General features: G+C 32.5%; 1 protein-coding gene across 1 annotated transcript; it reads left to right on the forward strand.

Moving 5' to 3' along the window:
* The first annotated feature begins 13,939 nt into the window (after nt 1-13,939).
* LOC126718477 (uncharacterized) lies at nt 13,940-20,455 on the forward strand. The gene is made up of 5 exons (XM_050420696.1): nt 13,940-14,091; nt 15,451-15,774; nt 17,290-17,394; nt 17,503-17,550; nt 19,998-20,455. Exons 2-5 carry the CDS (start codon nt 15,526-15,528, stop codon nt 20,238-20,240), a joined length of 645 nt encoding a protein of 214 aa, XP_050276653.1. The 5' UTR covers nt 13,940-14,091; nt 15,451-15,525; the 3' UTR covers nt 20,241-20,455.
* Nucleotides 20,456-20,742: the final 287 nt, after the last annotated feature.

The raw sequence follows: 20,742 nt of genomic DNA on the forward strand, positions 1-20,742 counted from the left end.
CAATTGTAAGGACACGATACGCAACGAACCACAGCAGTGTTGGGCTCGCACGTGAAAGGGCCCAGACAATATCATTTGTAGAGAGTGGGTTTGAAAGGCTAGGTCTTGGATACCCGGCGGTGGGTTCTTTATGGTGTTCATGCATGGTTAGGGTATTTTCGCCCCTGGAGTCTTTTCTTGGAGGTGGGATGGGAGGCCTTTCTTTTTTTCTGGCCAATTTTCTCCCAACCCCTCTATCCAAATTACTTACTTTTTCTTTTATACTAGCCGACGTTCGCTTTCCTTCGTCCACGTGTAGGGTCGACCTTTTCAAGACTGATACTTGTCCCATCAGTCCCAGTCCAAAGTCGTTGGGGGTGGTTGATAAAGCCAAAGAATAAGGCTCTGTTATGTGCAGAGTATTGTATGGGAAGGGTAGTAAGGGCAGCTTCTCCTATATATTTTAGATTTCCTTTCAAGTTTGTTCCTATACCGTTTTTGCCCCTCTTCTCGGTGGAATTTTGGGTCTGCCGAGGACTGAACTGTCCTCGGCAACATCTCCGGGCCATTTTGTGCTTTATGTTATTGAGCTTGGGCCGTAGCCTTCTTTGGCTTGGGCCATAGCCTTCTTTGGCTTGGGCCTTAGGACTCCCCATGAGTAAGTGGGTTTGGCCCATAAATTATTGGGCCCCACAAAAGTTGTAATAAATATGGCAATTAGGTAATATATAGCATAGCAATTAAGCTTTTGTTTCTATTTACAAAATTAATGCAATTTGGTGCAACTACATGGCAATTAAACACAGTATCAACTTGGCATAACCATAACTTCTAAGCACAACTTTATAATATACTAGTCGCTGACTCGTGCGATGCACGGAAAAACTATTGACTCTAACAAAAAATGAAGAAATATTTAACTTCCATACTTTTCCATAATTTAGAAGTATTGTCTAACATTAAATGTTATTGAGTTGCAAGTGCATAGTTACCGAAACCTACCAAGTAATTTACAATTCTTAAATTAATAAAGCAAAATTCTCAATAGTTAGATATACACACACTCAAAACTAATTTAAACTACAAATATATAAATAAAGACCATGATATGAGGAAGACACACCAAGTTTCAAATTTGAGTAGCAATATGACTTTCTCGTAGTAATAATGTGAGAGATCGTAAAACTTCAGGTGCTCTCAAAAAATAGATTTGGGTGCTTTGAAGGGCACCTCTCTTTTTGGGTAAGTGGTGTGGACTCACCACTTATTTTTTTTATACAAAAAAATAAGAAAAAAAAACTAAATACAAAATACATATTTAGAATACTTTGAATGTCATTGATTGAATAGAGAACAATACAATTTTGGTAAATCAAACCATACAAGGCTTTGGGTCCTAGTTACAATCTATGTAGAAGAATACAAAGCTTTGGTCCTAGTTACAATCTACCAAAATTAAAAAAAACAAGACACTAATCTACCTATCCAAAAATCCTAAGCTCGAGGGCTAAGTTATGGAATGAGAAGGTGTTAGGCACCCATTCCATCTGGTCTTCTAGACTCTAATGACCAATATACCCTTTTTTGCATGATGTTAAATGATATGTTAAGCTCACATGATAGAAACTCGACAAAAATTAATCTAAATAAATCTACCTCATGAATATGTCTCTTTTAAAAGAAAATTCAGACCTGTTTTGAGGATAAAAAATTAAGACTTGGTTTGTTAAAAAAATCAGATCTGTTTTTGTAAAGGATAAAATAAAAGATTTTATCAAGAAAAAAATCAAATTTGTTTTGTGTAAAGTAAAAAAAAAAAAAAAAAAGATTTTATCAAGAAAAATCAGATATGTTTTTGTGTAAAGTAAAAAAAGAGTGATTTTATCAAGAAAAATCAGATTCGTTTTGAAAAGTTAAAAAAAAATATGATTTTTGTTTTATAAAAAAAATCAAATCCATTGTTGGAAATAAAATAAAAAATACTTTTGAAAGAGGATTCACATTCATGAGATAAATTCATTATGCATGCATCACATATTAAGAAAAAGAAAAGACCTCAACCTAATTTTCAAAATCTGCAATTATGTAACAAAAATTAGATCTGTATTTAATGAAAATACATATCAGTTTTGAGAGTTAAGAAAAAAAATTAGATTTGTATTTAATGAAAATACAAATCAATCTTGAGAGTTAAAAAAAATTAGATCTGTATTTAATGAAAATACATATCTGTTTTGAGAGTTAAAAAAACCAGATCTGTATTTAATGAAAATACATATTAGTTTTGTGTTAAAAAATTATATCTACCACCGCACACCCTTCGTAAGATGGTCACTCTACAAGTATAAGTGCTTGTGGAGTGTGGGGGGCAAGGGCCAGGGTTCAAGTCTCCATAAGGGAGCTTTCACACACATATACACTTAGATTATGATAAAGTAGAAATTCTATCTTGTATAAAAAAAAAAATTTATATCTGTATTTAATGAAAATATAGATCTATTTTGAGAGTTAAAAAAAATCAATTTTGCATTTAATGAAAATACATATAAGTTTTGAGAGTTAAAAAAATCAGATTTGTATTTAATGAAAATATAGATCAGTTTTGTGTTAAAAAAATCAAATTTAAAAAATTCAAATCAATTTTGAGAGTTAAAAAAAAAAAAAAAAAATCAGATTTGAAAATTCATATCAGTTTTTGAGTTTAAAGAAAAATCAGGTCTGAAAATTCAAATCAGTTTTTGAGTTTAAAGAAATCAAATCTTTGATAGTCATTAGTAGATTTTGAAACTTAAGAAAATGAATCACAATAAAAAATCATCTAAGAACGTGTTAAAGAAAATTCAAGTAGAGCATGACAATTATATATCAAGAACCAAAAAAAAAAAAAAAAACATGCTAAACATATTCATGCATCAAAAAATAACAAAAAACAATGAAAGAAGAAAAGAAAAAAGAAATAGAATACCTCTTGCATGAGCGTACTCTTCTAATAAAAGGATATTTTAGAATTGAAAGAAGTTTATTTACCTCTTTGAAACCTAAAATACTTTACTTATAAAAATGAAATTCCTAAGGCAAAAGCCTCCAGAACGCCTTTAATGCAAGGGGAAATGAAAAATAAGAGCCAGAAAAGGGGGGGGGGGGGGTTAGAAAGTGTAAAAAGTGTGCTGAATTTTGAGAGGCATCCTCTATTTATAGAGGTTGGAATGCTTAAAAAAATAAGCAAAAAACGTATGGGGAAAATATTAAAAAAAAAGAGATTTGGATTAGAGTAAGCTGATTTTTCAGATCAGAACTAGTTTCAGTATTTTGATCATATATTTTTACTCAAAATTCAAATTAAGCTGAAATTTTGAAAGCTGAATGGAAATTCGATTTTCTACAACTTTGCCAGAAACACCCTAGTCCAAATTTTGAGTTCTACTATGCCAAAAGTGCCTTGGAATGTGAATCTGAAAATCTACTACTTTATTATCAGCTTATTTGTTTTAATCTCGTGCAACAAATCTCACTTAAAGAAAAATACTTAACCAATCACAAAAATTCATTTAATTAATTTTAATCATTAACCAATCAAAATTGATTTCAATTAATCACACGTGATCGGCTTCACCCCATACAATGCATGCAGACCCTGAAAACTTGATCTCGTGATATCTTTCAATTTGAAGATCCGATTTGGGAATCAAACATACTGTCGCGATCGTTAGAATCTTAAAATAATTTTTATGATATGTAATGAATGAATTAATGCATGTAATAAAACTCTAAATATTTGGGTATATGAATGGTCACTCTAGTCATCTTCTAAGATTAAATTATGGGTACAAAATTGAGTGTCTACAAATAACAATATAGACAATTCAAAACATAGAACAATGTCAAAATTATAATACCTAATTCCATTATTTTTTATGTTGAATCCAAACAAATAATTAATAAACAAAAAATCATAGCTTTTAATAAGAAAACAAAAAATCATATGAACCTAAATAAAAAGCATTTGAGGTGAAGAATTAAGATCAACCTATTGAAATGCAAATATCAGAAACCCCATAAAATTCATTAATAACAATATAAACAAATATCCACATATGTTGAATTGAAATTTTATTAATAATAATAATATAAACAAATCCAACATAAAATTCATTAATCAAGGAAGAAACTTGAAATCAAATTCCTTTCTTTTTAAAAAAAAAAAAAAAAATCCTAAAGTGAATTTAGATTTAGGATTTTAAGGTGGTAATTGCTAAGGTTTTGAGCAGGGAAAAGAGACTCCTAACAGCAGTTCTTCTCTCTTTTTTTCTTAATCCTAACTCTTTTTTTTTGGTTTCGTGAGTCTCTCTCTCTCTTTTTGAAGCTTAAAGTGAAGTTAAGTTTAGGGTTTTGAGGTGACAACTATTATGACTTTGAGGAGGAGAGAAAAAGTCCTAACACTAAATATCTTTTATTATTTAACGCTTAGTTTGTTTATAAAATAGAACACTAAATATTATAAGTAAAATTATTGAAATTTTGGAGAAAACTAACAACATGCACTGCAAATCATGCAGGAATTCAACTAGTTTATATAATAAATGAGACCAATCTATGCCATTGCATTACAAGCTGATTGTCACATATTTGATATATACATAGGAGAAGGAGAATTTAAACCTAGACATGTTTGGAAATATTAGGAGTTGCCGTTTGAGTTACAAAACTCTTTGGACATATTTGATATATAGTAAAATTAGTACGCATTAGTTACATATACTTTATGCAAATCCCATTATCTTAGTCACATAGCAATCAACCATTTTCCTTTCAATTAATATTAGATTTATATCACAACTTAGGTGTTAGATGTTTGGAGTGAATTAAAAATAGTATTAGTTTTTTTTTTTTTTAATTAAAATAGAATTTTGAATTAAAACCAGTACTGGAAAATTGACCTCAAGATTACTACTCTCAGTTACAGAAAGAGTTTTTATCAACCGAATCCCTATTCAATGTATTAGCCAAGGCAATTTTTGTGAAAATGAAACCAAATCAGAGAGCTGGGAGAAGTACCGATGGAAAGAGAAAACAGATGTTAATTATGTAGTTCCCTCATTATTTTTGTTTGGAAAGACTGCTGTTCAAACTTGCGATAGTGGTTCTTGGTTTGTCCTCATGGACTTAAGCTCATGATCAAAAACTAAACCTCATGTCCAAACTTCCTTGACTCAGCTTTAAATCTGAAAATTCAGCCTGTCATGACGTGTGATGGAGTAAATGTAGTAAGCCTCCTCTCCTTCACCAATGTGTGTACAGGTCATTACAGACATATGCAACACCATGCCACTTTGCATAATGCCTTTGGGAGAGGTTGGTTGTTGAACAATACACCCAAATAATGTGATCCATTGGATACAAGCAATGGAGTGCCTCAAGGGCAGCAATCCAACTTCGTCATTAAGCTCTAACTTGAACACATTGCGATAAAGTTCAAGAATGAGATGCAGAGATGCCGCATACGGTATAAGTAGGATCAAAAGCCCAATGATTTTGTGATTGGCTCTATTGCGCTGATGTCTGTCCTGTCGCCTTCTATTTCATAGCCTTCTTGCCAACCGAAATGACAAACGGCCATAAATAGTACTATTCCTCAACCTTCTTTGGACAGCACGCGCGATAGTTCACATATTGAAGAACTCCATAAGGTTAAACATGATATCCTTCCAATCATCTTTGCCCGATATTTGTAACTAAAATTATAATAATAATAATAATAATAAACACTTACACAAACATTAGAGGGAGAGGTTACAAGAATTGATCAATGATGGATGAATATTTTATAAGAAAGAAGAAAACAAAGTTTAAGAAATATCCCTCTATTGAATTGAATTGGAAGCTACAGAAATTGATTTTTTTTTTTTTTTTTTGATGAATCAATAAGAATTGCATTACACCAATGTAATACGTACCAGGCAAGAAGTCTATATTCAATAGACAGCCCTAACTAGAATGTGGACTTATAATGTTTGGTTCATTTATTTGTATACAACTTTTGGTACTGTTTGGTTTAGGGAATTTACGTTTCCTTTGACATCCAAATTCCTTAGAATGTGATATCTGAGAAATGTAATTATTTATATATTAGGTTTAATTATGAATCTACTAGAATTTTCAGTATTGTAAAATTCCAATGTTTGGGTTATTCATAAGAATCTTATAAGTATAATAATGCGTCTCATACAATTTAAAGGGAGGGAAGACTTACTACAAACTTAAAAGACAATTTGAAAGACAATATTGAAATTCGTTTTTAACCCATTTGAAAGAGAATGAAGTGAAGATATTCCTAAACTTAAAAGCAATGTGTTTCATGAGCATTATCAAGCCACTTTTTTAATATCTTCATACAACTAGATAATGAGAAAATAATATAAACTATAAATTAATTCAAATTTATTAAAACGAGAATCTAACATTTTCAAATGACATGTATAATACAAAACTAATTATTTAAAATTCTTTTTTTGTATTGTATATCATGACATCATGTTTTGTCAAGGTTAATCAACTAAGAAGTTGTCCATTACGAGTAGTCATTCTTTGTACAAAGAGGATCACATCAACATTATCTAGTAGTTCTCCAACTCAATACTATATTGTCATATGTTCAAATCAATTGAGTCTAATCTTAGTCACAATCCAAAATACAATTATTTAGCCAAGAGCCTTGTAGCTCAACAAGTTAGCACCTCCTACTATGTCTATGACATCCAAGATTCAATTCTCCATTTTCCCTTTCACTGCATGTTGTCAACTAGTCATTTCTACCAGCCAAAGCTCTAGGCAATAAAGATGGATCCAGGCCAAAGCTCTAGAAAGTGGAAATTGGTAGGTTGTATCTTCAAGACATTAGCTTGATCTGTTAATGCGAATTGCCACCTCCATGTTCAAATCATTATAAATCATTTGACACCACTGAAAAAAGACTAATAGAAATGTACGTGTGCTTTGGATCTACTATTCCATCAAAATTTTGAGGGGGAAAAAAACTAATATGAAATAAATTCAATTTAAAAAAAAAAAAAAAAAAAAAGTGGAAACACACATGCATATTAATTATTAAAAAGTAAAGAATTATCTTAAAATACAGGCGAAAATACAATGTAGATTCCTGAAGTTTGCCTATTGTGCGCTTTTGGTCCCTTAAGTTTCGATTGGGCACTATTAGTCCTTGAAATTAAAAAATGAGTGTCATTGGTTTATTTATTAACTTTCATTAAATTCTTTCTTATGTGTCTAACAGAGCATTGACATGACACTTATTTTTTTCCCTGTGGCAAACTATTTTTCTATTAAAAAATCAAACATATGATTAAAATCCAAACTTGCTTCCCTGTGGCAACCTATTTTTTATTTAAAAATCACACATATGATTAGACTCCAAACTCGCTTCTTTTCCCCAATATAACCCAAATCCGAAAGACCTAGGTAGTTGACTACTTTCTCAAAATGAAATCATACTCGGTTGAGATGGAACACACATCGGAGCAGCAACACGCAGTCACGTCCACCAAAGTCTCAGTGGATGTGCGTTCTTTGAATTTATCTGGTATTTGCCTTACTATTTTTCACTTCCAAGTCGTAAATTCCATTTGGTATTCATTTTTCAACAAGGGCTATAGAACTGCCAGATGGTTTTTCTGTATTAGATTGATTTCAAAACTCTTTAGTTATTAATTAAGAGTTTCCATTGTATGCTACCAGATCAGACCAAGGGATTGTGAATTGTTTGAATAACATGGTTTGAAATTGATGAATGGTAAAACCATTGATTACATGGATAAATTTTCTAAGAACATAAGAGAGATTTAGATAAAACAATGCGCCGAGACGTTACCAAGTTTCTTGAGAATGGTGAATAATTAGGATGCAATTTGGAACGGGTTCGATTTATGAGTGTAATTTTGGTCTTGTTTTTGTTTTATTTTTTCTTTAAACAAAATAAGTTGCTACATGGAAAAAAATAAGTGTCATGTCATTATTCCGTTAGACATATAAGCAAGAATTTAATCTAAGTTAATAAAGGGACCAACAATGTTCATTTTTGTTTAACTTCAGAGACTAATAACACTCACTTGAAACTTAAGTGACCAAAAACGCACAATAGACAAATTGCAGAGACCAACATTGTATTTTCTCCTAAAATATATATCATATCATATACACTATAAAGTTGGGCCTTAAAATATATATTTATTATATATCTATTTGGGCAAAATTAACCCACAAGTGGTTGAAATTAAATAGTCAAGAGTTTATTTAATTTCTTTGTTTTCTTTTATGTTAGGGTTTTAAATGTGGGCCACGTGAAAGGGATTTTGGAGACACAAAACTTATATTTTCTTATTCTCTCTTGGCATCTTAAACCCTCAATTAGGGTTAGGGGTTATGTTTCCTTTATACGATATGAATATTCATTGTGATTTTTCCAAAGGTTCAAGATGGAAAAGTAGTTGATTGTTCAATGAGATTTTTGTTAATGTATTTCTTCCATGCTTTCAATAAGTTCAATCATTTTTCTTATTGCCTAAATGAATTTCTCATATTTTCAATTAGAAATCAGGTTTTAAAGTGAATGAGTTTTTCTTAAAGCTATTTTAATCACATTGTTAATCTAAGTTACCATGCATTTTTGGATTGTCTTAGTTCAACTGAATCATAGAATTTTCATAATCTAAGAACTTTCAATTATGAAATATAATTGTTTTTTAGATTACAAAGAATTTCTTATTGATATAGGGAAACACCCCAATGTCCTTATATTTATATTACTAATTTAAATTAGTCATTATTTTATTGTTAACAGTCACCAAGCAAAAATATTTTTCTTCTTCACCAAAATTGCTATTTAATTACACTGTCTTTAAATTTACTTAACTCCTTGTGGTTCAACTTCGGTACTCTGAGAATTATATTGCTATGATTTCTTGCACTTAGGTGTGAGCAAACAAGCTTATAGTATATATCAAGGAGGATTAAACATTATTAGTTTGCCAATTTTTTTTGCAGGGTACACTTCCAAGGTAGAAAAAAGAAATTGCAATTGATAAAGACTTTTTTTTTTGTTCTTTAAAACTCAGGCTAAATAATGTCTTTGGCTAAGTAATAATGTGGTGGATTGAGATGGATTTATTTGGTAAATAATCTAGCAAAACAATAAAGTATATCTTTTTATGCAATATCACATCTAGCATAATAATAAGGACAAAGTTTGACTACAAACTTAGTTGTAGTTTGTCGGAGGCAAAAAAGTTTCCTTCCCGACAAATAAGATTTTAGTTGTGTCGGAGGGTCTAAATCGAAACTCCACGATAGGCTTGATGCACGGCCCAAAGGCTATCGATGAAGATCCAAGAAGTCCACTATATTTTATGCATTGGACTTAGATTGGAATTGTCAAGAGTGGCCCATGAACAATCTCTACAGCGAACACGTCAGCACGGTTGAAAAACATAATGTAGGAAATAACCCAATAGTAAAGTATTTCTGCAGGAAACAGCCCAACGGTAAAAATGTTTATGCAGAAAAGGACCCATCTGTTAAGGTACTCCTGCAGAAAATAGCCTAGCAGTAAAGTAAAACGAAATTAGTTACTTTATGCACTAAGGGAAACATCTATGTTTTCAGACTTATCATTCGTTAGCTCTGGAGATAAATCTTCTAATACAACAATATGAGGGAAAACTTTATAGTGACAGTCACATCATAACCATTGATAGTAAATGAGTAGATAAATATCATCGGTTCCATAATAACAAATAATGGAGAAGACTTAGTGTGAGATGAAGGGAGAGAGAGAGATCTCAGCTAGCGCAGCAAGATCATTATGGTGCCATGACATGCTCATGAATATAATATATGTAGTGAGTAGAGATAATCATTTGTGAGTAGTATGAGCAATGAGTGAGAGTGTATAGTAGTACTGCTGGAATATTCTGCTGGGGCAAGTAAGTGTTTATAAGTAGAGCTATGAGAAAGTATTTGTGAGTTAGGAGCTGGGAGACTTAGTTTCTATGCTTAAAACTAAGAACTCAGAGGCTTTTTCAAAGCTTAGAGAAAGCTTAAACAGAGAGGTTAAGGTAGAAACTTTTTCTGGTGTGTGTTGTTGGTTGTTGAAGCATTAATGGAGAGTTCCACTTATATTGGGTTTTTCAGGGGGTGATTAGCAAATAATCTTTGCTAAATCTTCCTCAATTTCCAGAAAATCCTTAGAGAATCGTTCTTAAGATTTTTAACTAAGAGTAGTAAGCTTAACTTTAGAAGTTTTCTATTGTTTTGGGTAACCACAGCTGGGTTTCTGGCTTTAGCATTAAATGTTAATTAGCTTTGGCTGATGGATTAAAGCATGCTTTATAGGCTAATGATCTTGGATATGCTGCAACTAGAATTAGAGTTTCCTAGGGCAGATTGGACCACCCCAAGCCAGGTGTCAACCTTGGAGCCCTTGTTGAGAACTCTGCTGGTATCCCCTTTGGTGCCCTCCAAACCACATTTCCCTAAGTTTCCCCATTTGGGGTTCATGTGCTTGGTTCATGAACTAGAAAATACATATTTTTAGTATGAAAATGAGCTGATTTTGTGTCATTTCAGGAGCTTCACTGGTCTGGTCATGGCAGCTTTGTTTTCTTGACTTAATGAGCTAAATGAGAAAGAAGTAACAGCTGGCTAAAGCTTTCCCAGCTTTCCAAGCTTTTTGTCATATCACTTTCAGCTTTATGTCACTTGAGAGATGATGAGATTTCAGCTTGTGGAGGAAGGATTCATCCCCTGGTGGACACATGTCTGTTTTCTGACAGATTAGACATGTTGGGACCTGATGGGAAGGGGCTCCAACTGTTTATTTATTGCTGAGATTTGGCTGACCAGTTCACGTGTTCTTCAATTGCTGAGATTTGTTTATGGGCTGGTTTGATCCAACTGGATTTTGTTGATAAGCTTGCTTGGGCTTTGTTAACCTTACAAAATGAGTAGTTTTGCCATGGGTGATATTCATGGGTTTTATAGTTTGGTTATGGAAATAATAGACATAGTTCCCATAAAATTTTGTCAAAGAGATATTCTTTTGAGAAATGAATAATTTGTATTTCCCCTGAGTTGGGAATTTAACAAATGTTGAAATAGTATTTGAATTTAGTAGATATGTGTCAAAATAGCATTTGGGCTTCATGAAATAGTTGTCAAAAGATTATTTGGGCTTTGCAAAAATAAGTGCCAAATTAACATTTGGGCTTTGAGTATAAAGTAATTGTTTTTGCCAAAATGTCATTTTGTGCTTTGTAAGATAATTGCTAGAATGGTTTTAGGTTTTGTAAAATGGATGCCAAATTAGCATTTGGGCTTTTATAAAAATAGTGTAAGATAATTGCCAAATTAGTTTTTTGGCTTTATGAAAGAATTGCCAAGATAATATTTGAGCTTTATAAAATAATGCCAAATTATAATTTGAACTTTGTGAAAATAGATGCCAAATAGGAATTTGGGCTTTGTGAAAATAGATGTCAAATAAGAATTTGGGCTTTGTGAAAATAGTGTCAAATAGGAATTTGGGCTTTGTGAAAATAGATGTCAAATAAGAATTTAGGCTTTGTAAAAATGATTTTGAGATTTTGTAAAGTATTGCCATGTAGCAACGGGCTTTGTAAATAGTGTCGCATCATAGCGGTTTTTGTAAATAGTGCCGCATCGTAGTGGGTTTTAAATTTGCCACATCGTAGTGGGATATTTGGAATTAGCCACATCGTAGTGGGACTTTGGAAATTAGCCATATCATAGTGGGACTTTGGAATTAGCCACGTCGTAGTGGGACTTTGGGAATTAGCCACGTCGTAGTGGGACTTTTGGAATTAGCCATGTAGTAATGGAACTTTGGAATTAGCCACATCGTAGTGGGACTTTGAAATTTGGGCTTTCTTTGAGTTTTGCCCACAAGCCAAATGATGTTGGGCTTTGTGTGGGGATAGTGTAATTTGCGGCCCAATTTTGGTAGTGATATGATGAGCATATTTTGTGGAGAATTTTAGTTGGATGATATGTGAGATATAATAGGTAATATTTGTGAGAGGGCCCATGACAATTTATAGGCTTGGGTACAGAGTATTTGTGAAAGCTCAATAATATGGAGAATATTTGGGTAATATATATGTGAAATATTTATGTGGGTTTTAAATAATGTGTGAGCTTATGTAGGTATTTTGTGAGTGGGCCAATAAAATCAAGGCCCGAAAATTTGTACCTCAACATAGTTTAAAGCTGCAACTTTCTTTTAAAAAAATTATAATTGCCATATATTTTGAAAAACATCATAGTTGAATGGCATATTCTTTACACTTTTAGCACGTGTGTAAAATTTTATGTCAATCGGATGTTATTCACCATATGATCTAAAAAATTATTTTTTATGTATAATTTTAGACTACAATAACTTGCAATTTAAATAATTGATTGATGACATAGCTATTGGTTTTTGATTTTCTTGAAATTTTACAAGCATGAAGGTTATAAGAAGAAAATGTAATCTAATGGTGAATTTGTCAAAATTCGCATCCAATAAAAAGATATTGAATGAGGTTGTATTTTTAAGTTATAACTAATTTTGTAACTAAACTTTGTTCTAATAATAAATCACATATAAATTTTGTAGACAAATTAAGTGCATCTACGTAAAAAAGAAAAAGAAAAAACTTGCTTGAAGCTTAGTGGTGGCGAGGCTCTCATTCATATAGTTGTAATTTTCATTATTGGCAACCTGCAAAAATGGGGGAAAAAAAACGTATAGATGTGTTCGTGTAATGAAACTAATTGGACATGCTAATTATTATTAAATTTAAAACATGATACTAAGCGTACTTTTTATGGTGCGAGGTAAACTTTCCTGTAATTTTTTTAAAAATTATTAAGATATGGAGGGAGAGAAAAGGTTACAACTTTTTTCCTATTATCAAATAAGGCCGTAAATAAATCAAGCAATTTAAATAACTTGAGTTTGTTTTGAGAAAATGTTTATGTTCGTCATTTTTAATAAACAAGCTAAGCTCAAGCTCATATTTAAGCTCAATTATTAACAACTTAAGCTTAATTATATTAATGCATTTGTGAACAAGCTTGTAAATATAAGATTTAAGTAATATATAATATTTATATGTACATACATCTAAAATATACTTAGATGGTCTTGTGATTGGATTGTTTAAATTTGTGAATAAGTTAAAATTATTATTTGTAATTTATTAATAACATAAATAGTCCATTTCATTGTAAAAATTGTACATAATGTTAACAATACAAGTTTGATAAATCTAATTTTATAAATTTGTAAACAAAAATTATTTACCTAGGATCTGTTTGAATGTCATTTATTTTGCTGAAAACTAAAAAATTATTGCTGAAAATACTGTAAATAAAGATAAAATTTAGTTGAAATAGTACAGTTGAGCTTATGAATAGTGTCAAAAAGTACAGTGATACCTATAAATAGTAGTAAAAATAAACTAAATAGTAAAATAATTTATAATTTTAATCCACATCCAAACGCACACCTAATTAACTCATATAATATAATTTCAACTATAATTTAGTTTATTAGCACATATTACTTATAGATTTTGACCTTTAATAAAAAAAAAAAATCAATTTTGAATATATAATCTAAATATTTGTTTTAAAATTAAATGAATAGTCATACATGTGTACTCGGTTTGACTTGAGTTATTTATAGTACAACCGCCAGCAAATAATATATGTGAAAAAAACAAAAACAAAAAGAGACAAATACCAAGATGTTTCCATCCAATGAAATTATGCCACGTCATCAATAAAGCCAAGACTGATGACGTGTCTGCTTCGCGGGGGTGACTCCTTTGTTGCGCTAATCAACAAGAAGAAGACGACGATCAGAATGCAGTGGCACTTTCGCAATATACGGACCTCCCAATGGCATTTTACTAAATGCTCAGCCATAATTAAATAAATATGTAGGCCAAAAAACATGGCCATTAATATACCCAATAAAGCTGGTCTGTTTCTGTTGTGTTCTCCTCCACCTGAAACCACCGCGAGCAAGGTCTAAGGGTACCGTATTTCTCAATCTTCCCCTTTCTTATTTACAATCATAGCCTTTCACTTCCTTCTATTGCTGAATTAATATTAATCTTCTTCTTTTTTTCTTTTTCTTTTTTCTTTCTTTCTTTTGTGGTTTTTTTTTTTAATTTTAAATCCTAAATTTCAATCTGTTTATTTAAAGAATTATGAATTTTATCTTTGTACGAGGTATCTCTCTTTATGCGTGCGCGCGCATATGTTCCTTTTCTTGAAGGAAAATGAAATGTTATTTTTTCAGTCAAATTAAGCTTTTAAAAACCTCAGTAGTTGATACAAATGACTAGATTTTCATGGGTGATCTCGCGATAAAGCTATCACTTGTACCAAAAGCTAATTATCGTGTCTATCACGTGTGGGTCGAAACTCCCCCCACGTAGACGGGTTCAAAGTCAGGCCACCTACTTTAATACCATGTTAAATAACCATTTATCTCAAAAACATGAATTGAACCAATTAACTATTATACTAACAGTCATCGTAGGCTGCCTATGTTTTGGTTTCTCATAATCCAAGTAGAAGTAGTATGTTCAGAACTCTTCAAGTAGATGATATCGTGTTTTTTTTTTTTTTTTTTTTTTTTTTTTTTTTTTTTTTTTTATGTAAGAACTATGTGTGAATTTGCAAGCTTGGATTCACTAATGGGTGAATGTTCAAGGGTTTGAATATCAAAATACATATGAGCATTAACAGAATTGAAGTAGATGTTCCATTTATATGCGTTTGTACTGGCCTACATGATTTACTATCTGACAAGTTTTTGTGTGTATGATGAACTAGAAGTCTAGAACCAGTCAATGCTATTAAGGAATATATTATTAGCAGGAAATGTGAAATGATGTATGATTCAATGGCTTTAAGAAATAGGATTTTTTTTTTTGTTAAATGCAAATGCCTCTATAAGGGCTTCATTGTTTATCGTTAAATGTCTATTCTATCCCTTATTCAATTTCATGATAAGGTTGGAGGAATTTAGCCCACCCCCCCCCCCCCGGGGTGTGTTTGTCTATATGCTTTCATTGTCTAGTGCAATAGGAACTGTCTTGAGCAAGCAATGCGGGTTTGAGTCTTGAGAATGGTTACTTCATGCAAATGTCTTTGGTGATTGGGAGTTTATCTTTTCAAAGATCCTGCTTGGTAGGACCAACTTTGGGTATTGGGCATTTATTCTATCTATTAATCTCATAGTAGAGGGATAATGTTTAAATTTATATGTCTGGAGGTTTATTGATGCAAATTTTGCTTCTGCATATTATCAGAAATCCAGTGATAGTGCATTGTTTTTGCATATTTTTCTCTAAAAGTGATCATGATCTGGGTTGGCTTTTACAGGGGTTGGTGCACACACAGGCTTTTGTAACAGTGCTGATAAAAATAGGGAACTGTATTCGTGTCCGAAACGTGGATATGGGATCTGAAGGACCCAAGGCAGTTACCATTCATGTAACTGGATTTAAGAAGTTCCAAGGGGTTGCTGAAAATCCTACAGAAACAATTGTTAGCAACCTGAAGGATTTCATTGAAAAGAGAGGGTTGCCACCTGGTGCTACTCTTGGGAGTTGCACCATACTTGAGACTGCTGGAGATGGTGCTCGCCAGACCTTGGAATCATGCATCTCAGAAACAGATATTTCAAGCCACAAGCAAATCATATGGGTTAGTTGTTACTTTTTATTATGCAGCTCCGTATGATTTTATAAATCTGTTGTAATTTTGGAAATTTATCTGGAAGAAATTAATTTCTTTTGTACATTGGTTTCCAAGGTTAATTGATTGTTCAACAACAGCTTTCAGGGCCCACAAGTTGGATTCACTACTTCAGTAATACCGAATAAGGGTAGTGGGACTTATTGGTTAAAAAACAAAATTTCCGAAGAGGTCTTAGGATGCCTCAGCAATGGATTAGTTGTTAGGCTGACCTGAAAATTCTGCATAGATATAGACTTGCAAAATGTGTGAAAAGAATTAATAGATATGAATTATCGTTGATCCAAGTTTTTAAACTAAAGTGTATCATGGAAAGGTATCTCCAAAAACTTTAGAATTGTTAACTTTTATCATCACCATACAGTGCCCTTGGTCTATAATTGTTTTTGAGTTATTTGATTACTTCATATTTACTATGTTCAATTGCCATAGGTTGCTTTTGGATTTGAGGATTTAAAATCAAGAGATCAAAGAAAAATTGCTTTTGTAAATTAATTGATATGAAATTTAACAGCATATGATGATTTTGCTCTAACAAATGTACTTGAGATGTTATGGATTTGGAAATAACATCTCACACCTAATCATTTAAATCCACATCCACATATTAATAACACGTAAGTCCAATTCACAAATTTTATCAAGAAAAATAAATTATCTTTTGATACTTTATTTAAGTTGTTTAAACAGAAAAACTGAAACCTAAATCATTCCCTTCAAATACCTCTATCCAAAGGACAAAATTTAGCTCCAAACTCATTTGGAGCTATCTCCTCCAACCCACTATGTGGCTATTTATAAGAGTATTCATGTGTATTATTTAACCAAGTTACATTTTTCATTGAAAAAGCCATGTGACTAAAACTATACATGGGATGGTCTCTTCAATTGACACAGTGGGTTGAAGGAAGATAGTTCCAAACCAATTTGGAGCTAAACCTTTTCCCTATTTAAATGAACTAATATGGTATAAGAGTTGGTATTAAGAACTGGTTTTTATAAAAAATAGGCATTTATTAATTTAAAAGAACCATAATGTACCCCCTTAATTGTTCATTTATATGGGGTATCCGAAGTCTAGCATACTTAGGACACTGGTGCTGAAGGAAGGTTTAACTGCTGAACCTTCTCAAAGTTGAATGCAGCATTTTCAATATTTGATACTTGGACCTAGCCACTCCATTGCATTTGCAGTCTCACGTGGTTGAAAATAATGATCACATTGATATCTGTGTAACTTTTCTTTTGCCCTCACCCTAAATCATTGCCACTTTATATTGCTTTCCTATGGAGACAAAATTTTCAACCATAATTAATAGGGCATTTTATGATTCTGTGAACAGTTTGCAAAGATAAGTTAAAAAGGATTCTGATTAAGCAGAAGCCTATGTTAGTACAATCTTCAATGTTTCCTGGATTGAGCTTTGCTATTTAAAAGACATTTTATCTTCATTTCTTCTTCAGCTACACTTGGGGGTGAATAGTGGGGCTCCAAAATTTGCCATTGAGCAGCAGGCAGTAAATGAAGCCACTTTTCGTTGTCCAGATGAGCTAGGATGGCAACCTCAGGTGCACATGGTTCTTTGTTTCAGAGCTGTTTCATTGATGCCATTGTAGCAATTTATTTATTTGTCTCTTTATCCTCTTTGTTATGTTTTTTGTTGTACTTTTCTGCAGCAAATCCCTATAGTATCTGAAGACGGAGGAACTACTCGAGCAAGAGAGGTACTTTATGTTCTGATTTAAATATGTATCTTGGCATTCATCGTTTGTTAGATAGAATTAATATAGAATGAGTTTTTCTTAGTAACAACATTGGCACCATATTGGTTCACTGCTTTACATACTGGGGAGAGGAAATTAAATGTTAAATTTATGTTTATGCTAAACGTTGCCGATTTTCCTTTGGCCTACCCGCATGTCCACCCTTGTGGTGTGTATATCTCCGCAGTTCGATCCTTGGCATCTTCACTGAGCTTGAGAAAAAAAGTTTGCTGAATATTGAACATTATGAAGAGTTTTTGGGAAATTATTTTCTGTAAGTAGCAGTAAATCTATGATATATTTCAATTCATTGCATTAAGTTTCAGTTTCATCCTCTTCCCCCACCCCCTCCCAAAAAAAAAGGAAAGAGAAGAAAAGAAAAAAGCATTGGAGATGGAAATTCTAGACCATATTTTATAGGGTTATACTCAAACGCATAAATGTTGTGTTTAAATTTTATTGTAAATGAGTATCTTAACTTGATCCCTTTTGATGAAAAGCACTAAAAGAAAAGAAAAGAGCTAACTGTTCATAACTATTTAGTCCTGGGATTGATATTATATCTCAGGTGTAACTGTTAGATAGGCAACATAGATTCCTTAAGCTCTATAAAGTTAAGCAGTGCACTGCCCAGGATAAATTAGAAAGGACTTAGGGCACTATGATACTTATCATAATGGAGAGTCTTGATAGTACTGCCATTTGTTTTTGGATAGATTAGATAGAATTTCAACCTATAACACCTGCTCCATGATGATTGCTCTTTATCATAAGGCCAAGACACCAATTGATTTTTGGTGTAGGTGGGGATTGAACCTTAGATTCCTTATTCAACGACAAGATACTTTATTAGTTGAGCTAACTGGAATTTAGAATGAGATAGTACTACCATACTGGCACATAAATGCGAGGGTCATTCACAGTTACACCATCTGCTTTGGTTTCAATTTGAAACTCTCATGGAGATCCTAGAAAAGCTTTTTAAAGTATAGATAGTGAGAAAGCACTGTCATACTCTCTCTCTCCCCTTTGTTTTACCTGCTGAATAGATAGAAGTCATACTTGCATATAAAACATGAGGATCATTTCACAGCTACACAATCTGTGGTTTCAATTTAACACTCATGGAGATCCAAAGCTTTTAAGTTATCTAATGAAACTGAAAAGGCTTAAATTGAACAGGTTTAACATAGACTATATGGAATGCATATTGTAATTTAATTAAACATACTTTTTGCTACACATGATTTGTGCACATTCTACATGATAATTTAAAAAAAAAAAAAAAACCCAAACCCCCCTTCCCCCCCCCCCCCCCCCCCCCCTCTTTTTTTTTGGTTATACTGAAGAAGTGGAGAGGGCATACCCCAGAAAAACAACAAAAGCACCCTAAAGGGACCCCTAGTTGACTAGAGGACTAATACAAGATAAAATAATCCTAAACAAAAACTAAAAGATACCTAATGGAAATAAAAGAGAACATATACAATATGTGCAATTTATGCAATACTAAAAATAGCTTCAGTAATCTGCCAGGAGCTCTGATGCTACAACATAATCAGCCAGGAGCTTCAGTAATAGCTTCAGTATGTACCATTTTACGGAAGGATTAATTTTCTGATGCTGCACCATTTAATAATACTAACCATTGCAATCCCTATAACTCCAAGGCATCTTGCAATCATCAGAAAGGCATTTCCATTTCCTCTATGTGAAGTTGCAAGCTAAGAACAGATGATTCTGACTCTCACCTTCATCAAAGCATAACACACACTGGTTTCTCTGAGTGATTCCATGAGAGAGAGAGAGTGAGTGAAATTCTAGCATCTTTTCTTCCATAAACCTGTCGTAAAGGGGTCAATGGGATGCCCTTTTTTGAGGCTCTTCTTTTCATCGTCCCCTGCAGTTGCTTTCTAAATCTTACCAATTATTGAGAAAGTTTTGGTGGGTGTGAGAGGAGAATGTGACATTTTTCTCAAAATTTCTCCTTTTCTCATTATCAATAACAAACCAAATGTTGGAGAGAATAGAATTTTCAATATTTATCTTATTTTCTCAGGAGGTGGACCATATGTAGTTTAAGACTGTCAGTTTTGCAACCCATGGGAATTGGAGAGTTGTGGCTATGATGGTTGAGTTTATAGATTTGCAAAAGATTAATTGACCTATTTGATAAGTACTAGGCTAATTGAACCAAGCAGGGGGCACTGCCAATTCCTACAGGAAGTTTCACTGTCAAACTGGCTATATCATTTCAGTTGCAAACTAGACACTAATAATTATAATTACCATAAAATTGTGATGAGTATTTGAAAACATTCAACTTTTTGTTTGTCATGCCTCTGCTCTGTCTCTCCATTTTTTTTCCTGTGTTTGTGTTTTAACTTTTCATCATTTGGTTGTTGAAGACTTCTTGCTGCATTGAGGAAATCCTGAAGTTCTTGAAGAAGAAGGACTTTGATGTGACAATTTCAGATGACGCCGGCCGTTTTGTGTGCAATTATGTATATTATCATTCTCTCCGTTTTGCGGAACAGAAGGGTCACAAATCTTTATTTGTCCATGTGCCTCTATTTTCAAGAATCGATGAAGAAACCCAGATGCGTTTTGTAGCCTCCCTTTTGGAAGCTATTGCATCTACATGTTATTGATATGAGTGCTTATTTGAACATTTCTTGTTTGTTTGCCATCTTCTGGTGCATGTGAATCATTTGTGTCAATACCAATCTAGTTGTAAAACACCTACCTGTATGAACTTTGTGGTCTGCTGTTTGTTCATTTGTGGTCCTACCTATTCAGAGCAAGTCATCAACATGTAAAATTCAGGTGTATGTTATGTCAAGAAACTGCTGCCCAATTTCTCAAAGTCTGTCATTTTTTTTTTCTCTTGAATTTTATTGTGTTTTGTAAATGTGTATGTATTATCCTTAGATAATTTGTCAATTGAAGACTGAAACAGGTTTTCATACATCAACTCCCTCGTTATAGGGCAAGAAGAGAGTGGTTGGGAATTGGGTTATTTAGTTGGAATTCTATCTTGACATTTTACCCAAAATTTTGCATAATAATTTGTCTTGTAATTATGCATGTAAATGCTAGCGATGAGGGTTAGCAATGTGGTTAAAATTAATGTGAAAGTAAACAAAAATGGGT

The sequence above is a fragment of the Quercus robur genome, chromosome 3 (genome assembly GCF_932294415.1).
Source record: "Quercus robur chromosome 3, dhQueRobu3.1, whole genome shotgun sequence".
Classification (NCBI taxonomy): Eukaryota; Viridiplantae; Streptophyta; class Magnoliopsida; order Fagales; family Fagaceae; genus Quercus; species Quercus robur.

Coding starts and splice junctions, on each gene's coding strand:
- LOC126718477 (XM_050420696.1), top strand. CDS start 15,526: ATGGGATCTGAAGGACCCAAGGCAGTTACCATTCATGTAACTGGATTT. Junction 17,395..17,502: donor AGCTAGGATGGCAACCTCAG/GTGCACATGGTT, acceptor ACTTTTCTGCAG/CAAATCCCTATAGTATCTGA. Junction 17,551..19,997: donor GAACTACTCGAGCAAGAGAG/GTACTTTATGTT, acceptor TGGTTGTTGAAG/ACTTCTTGCTGCATTGAGGA.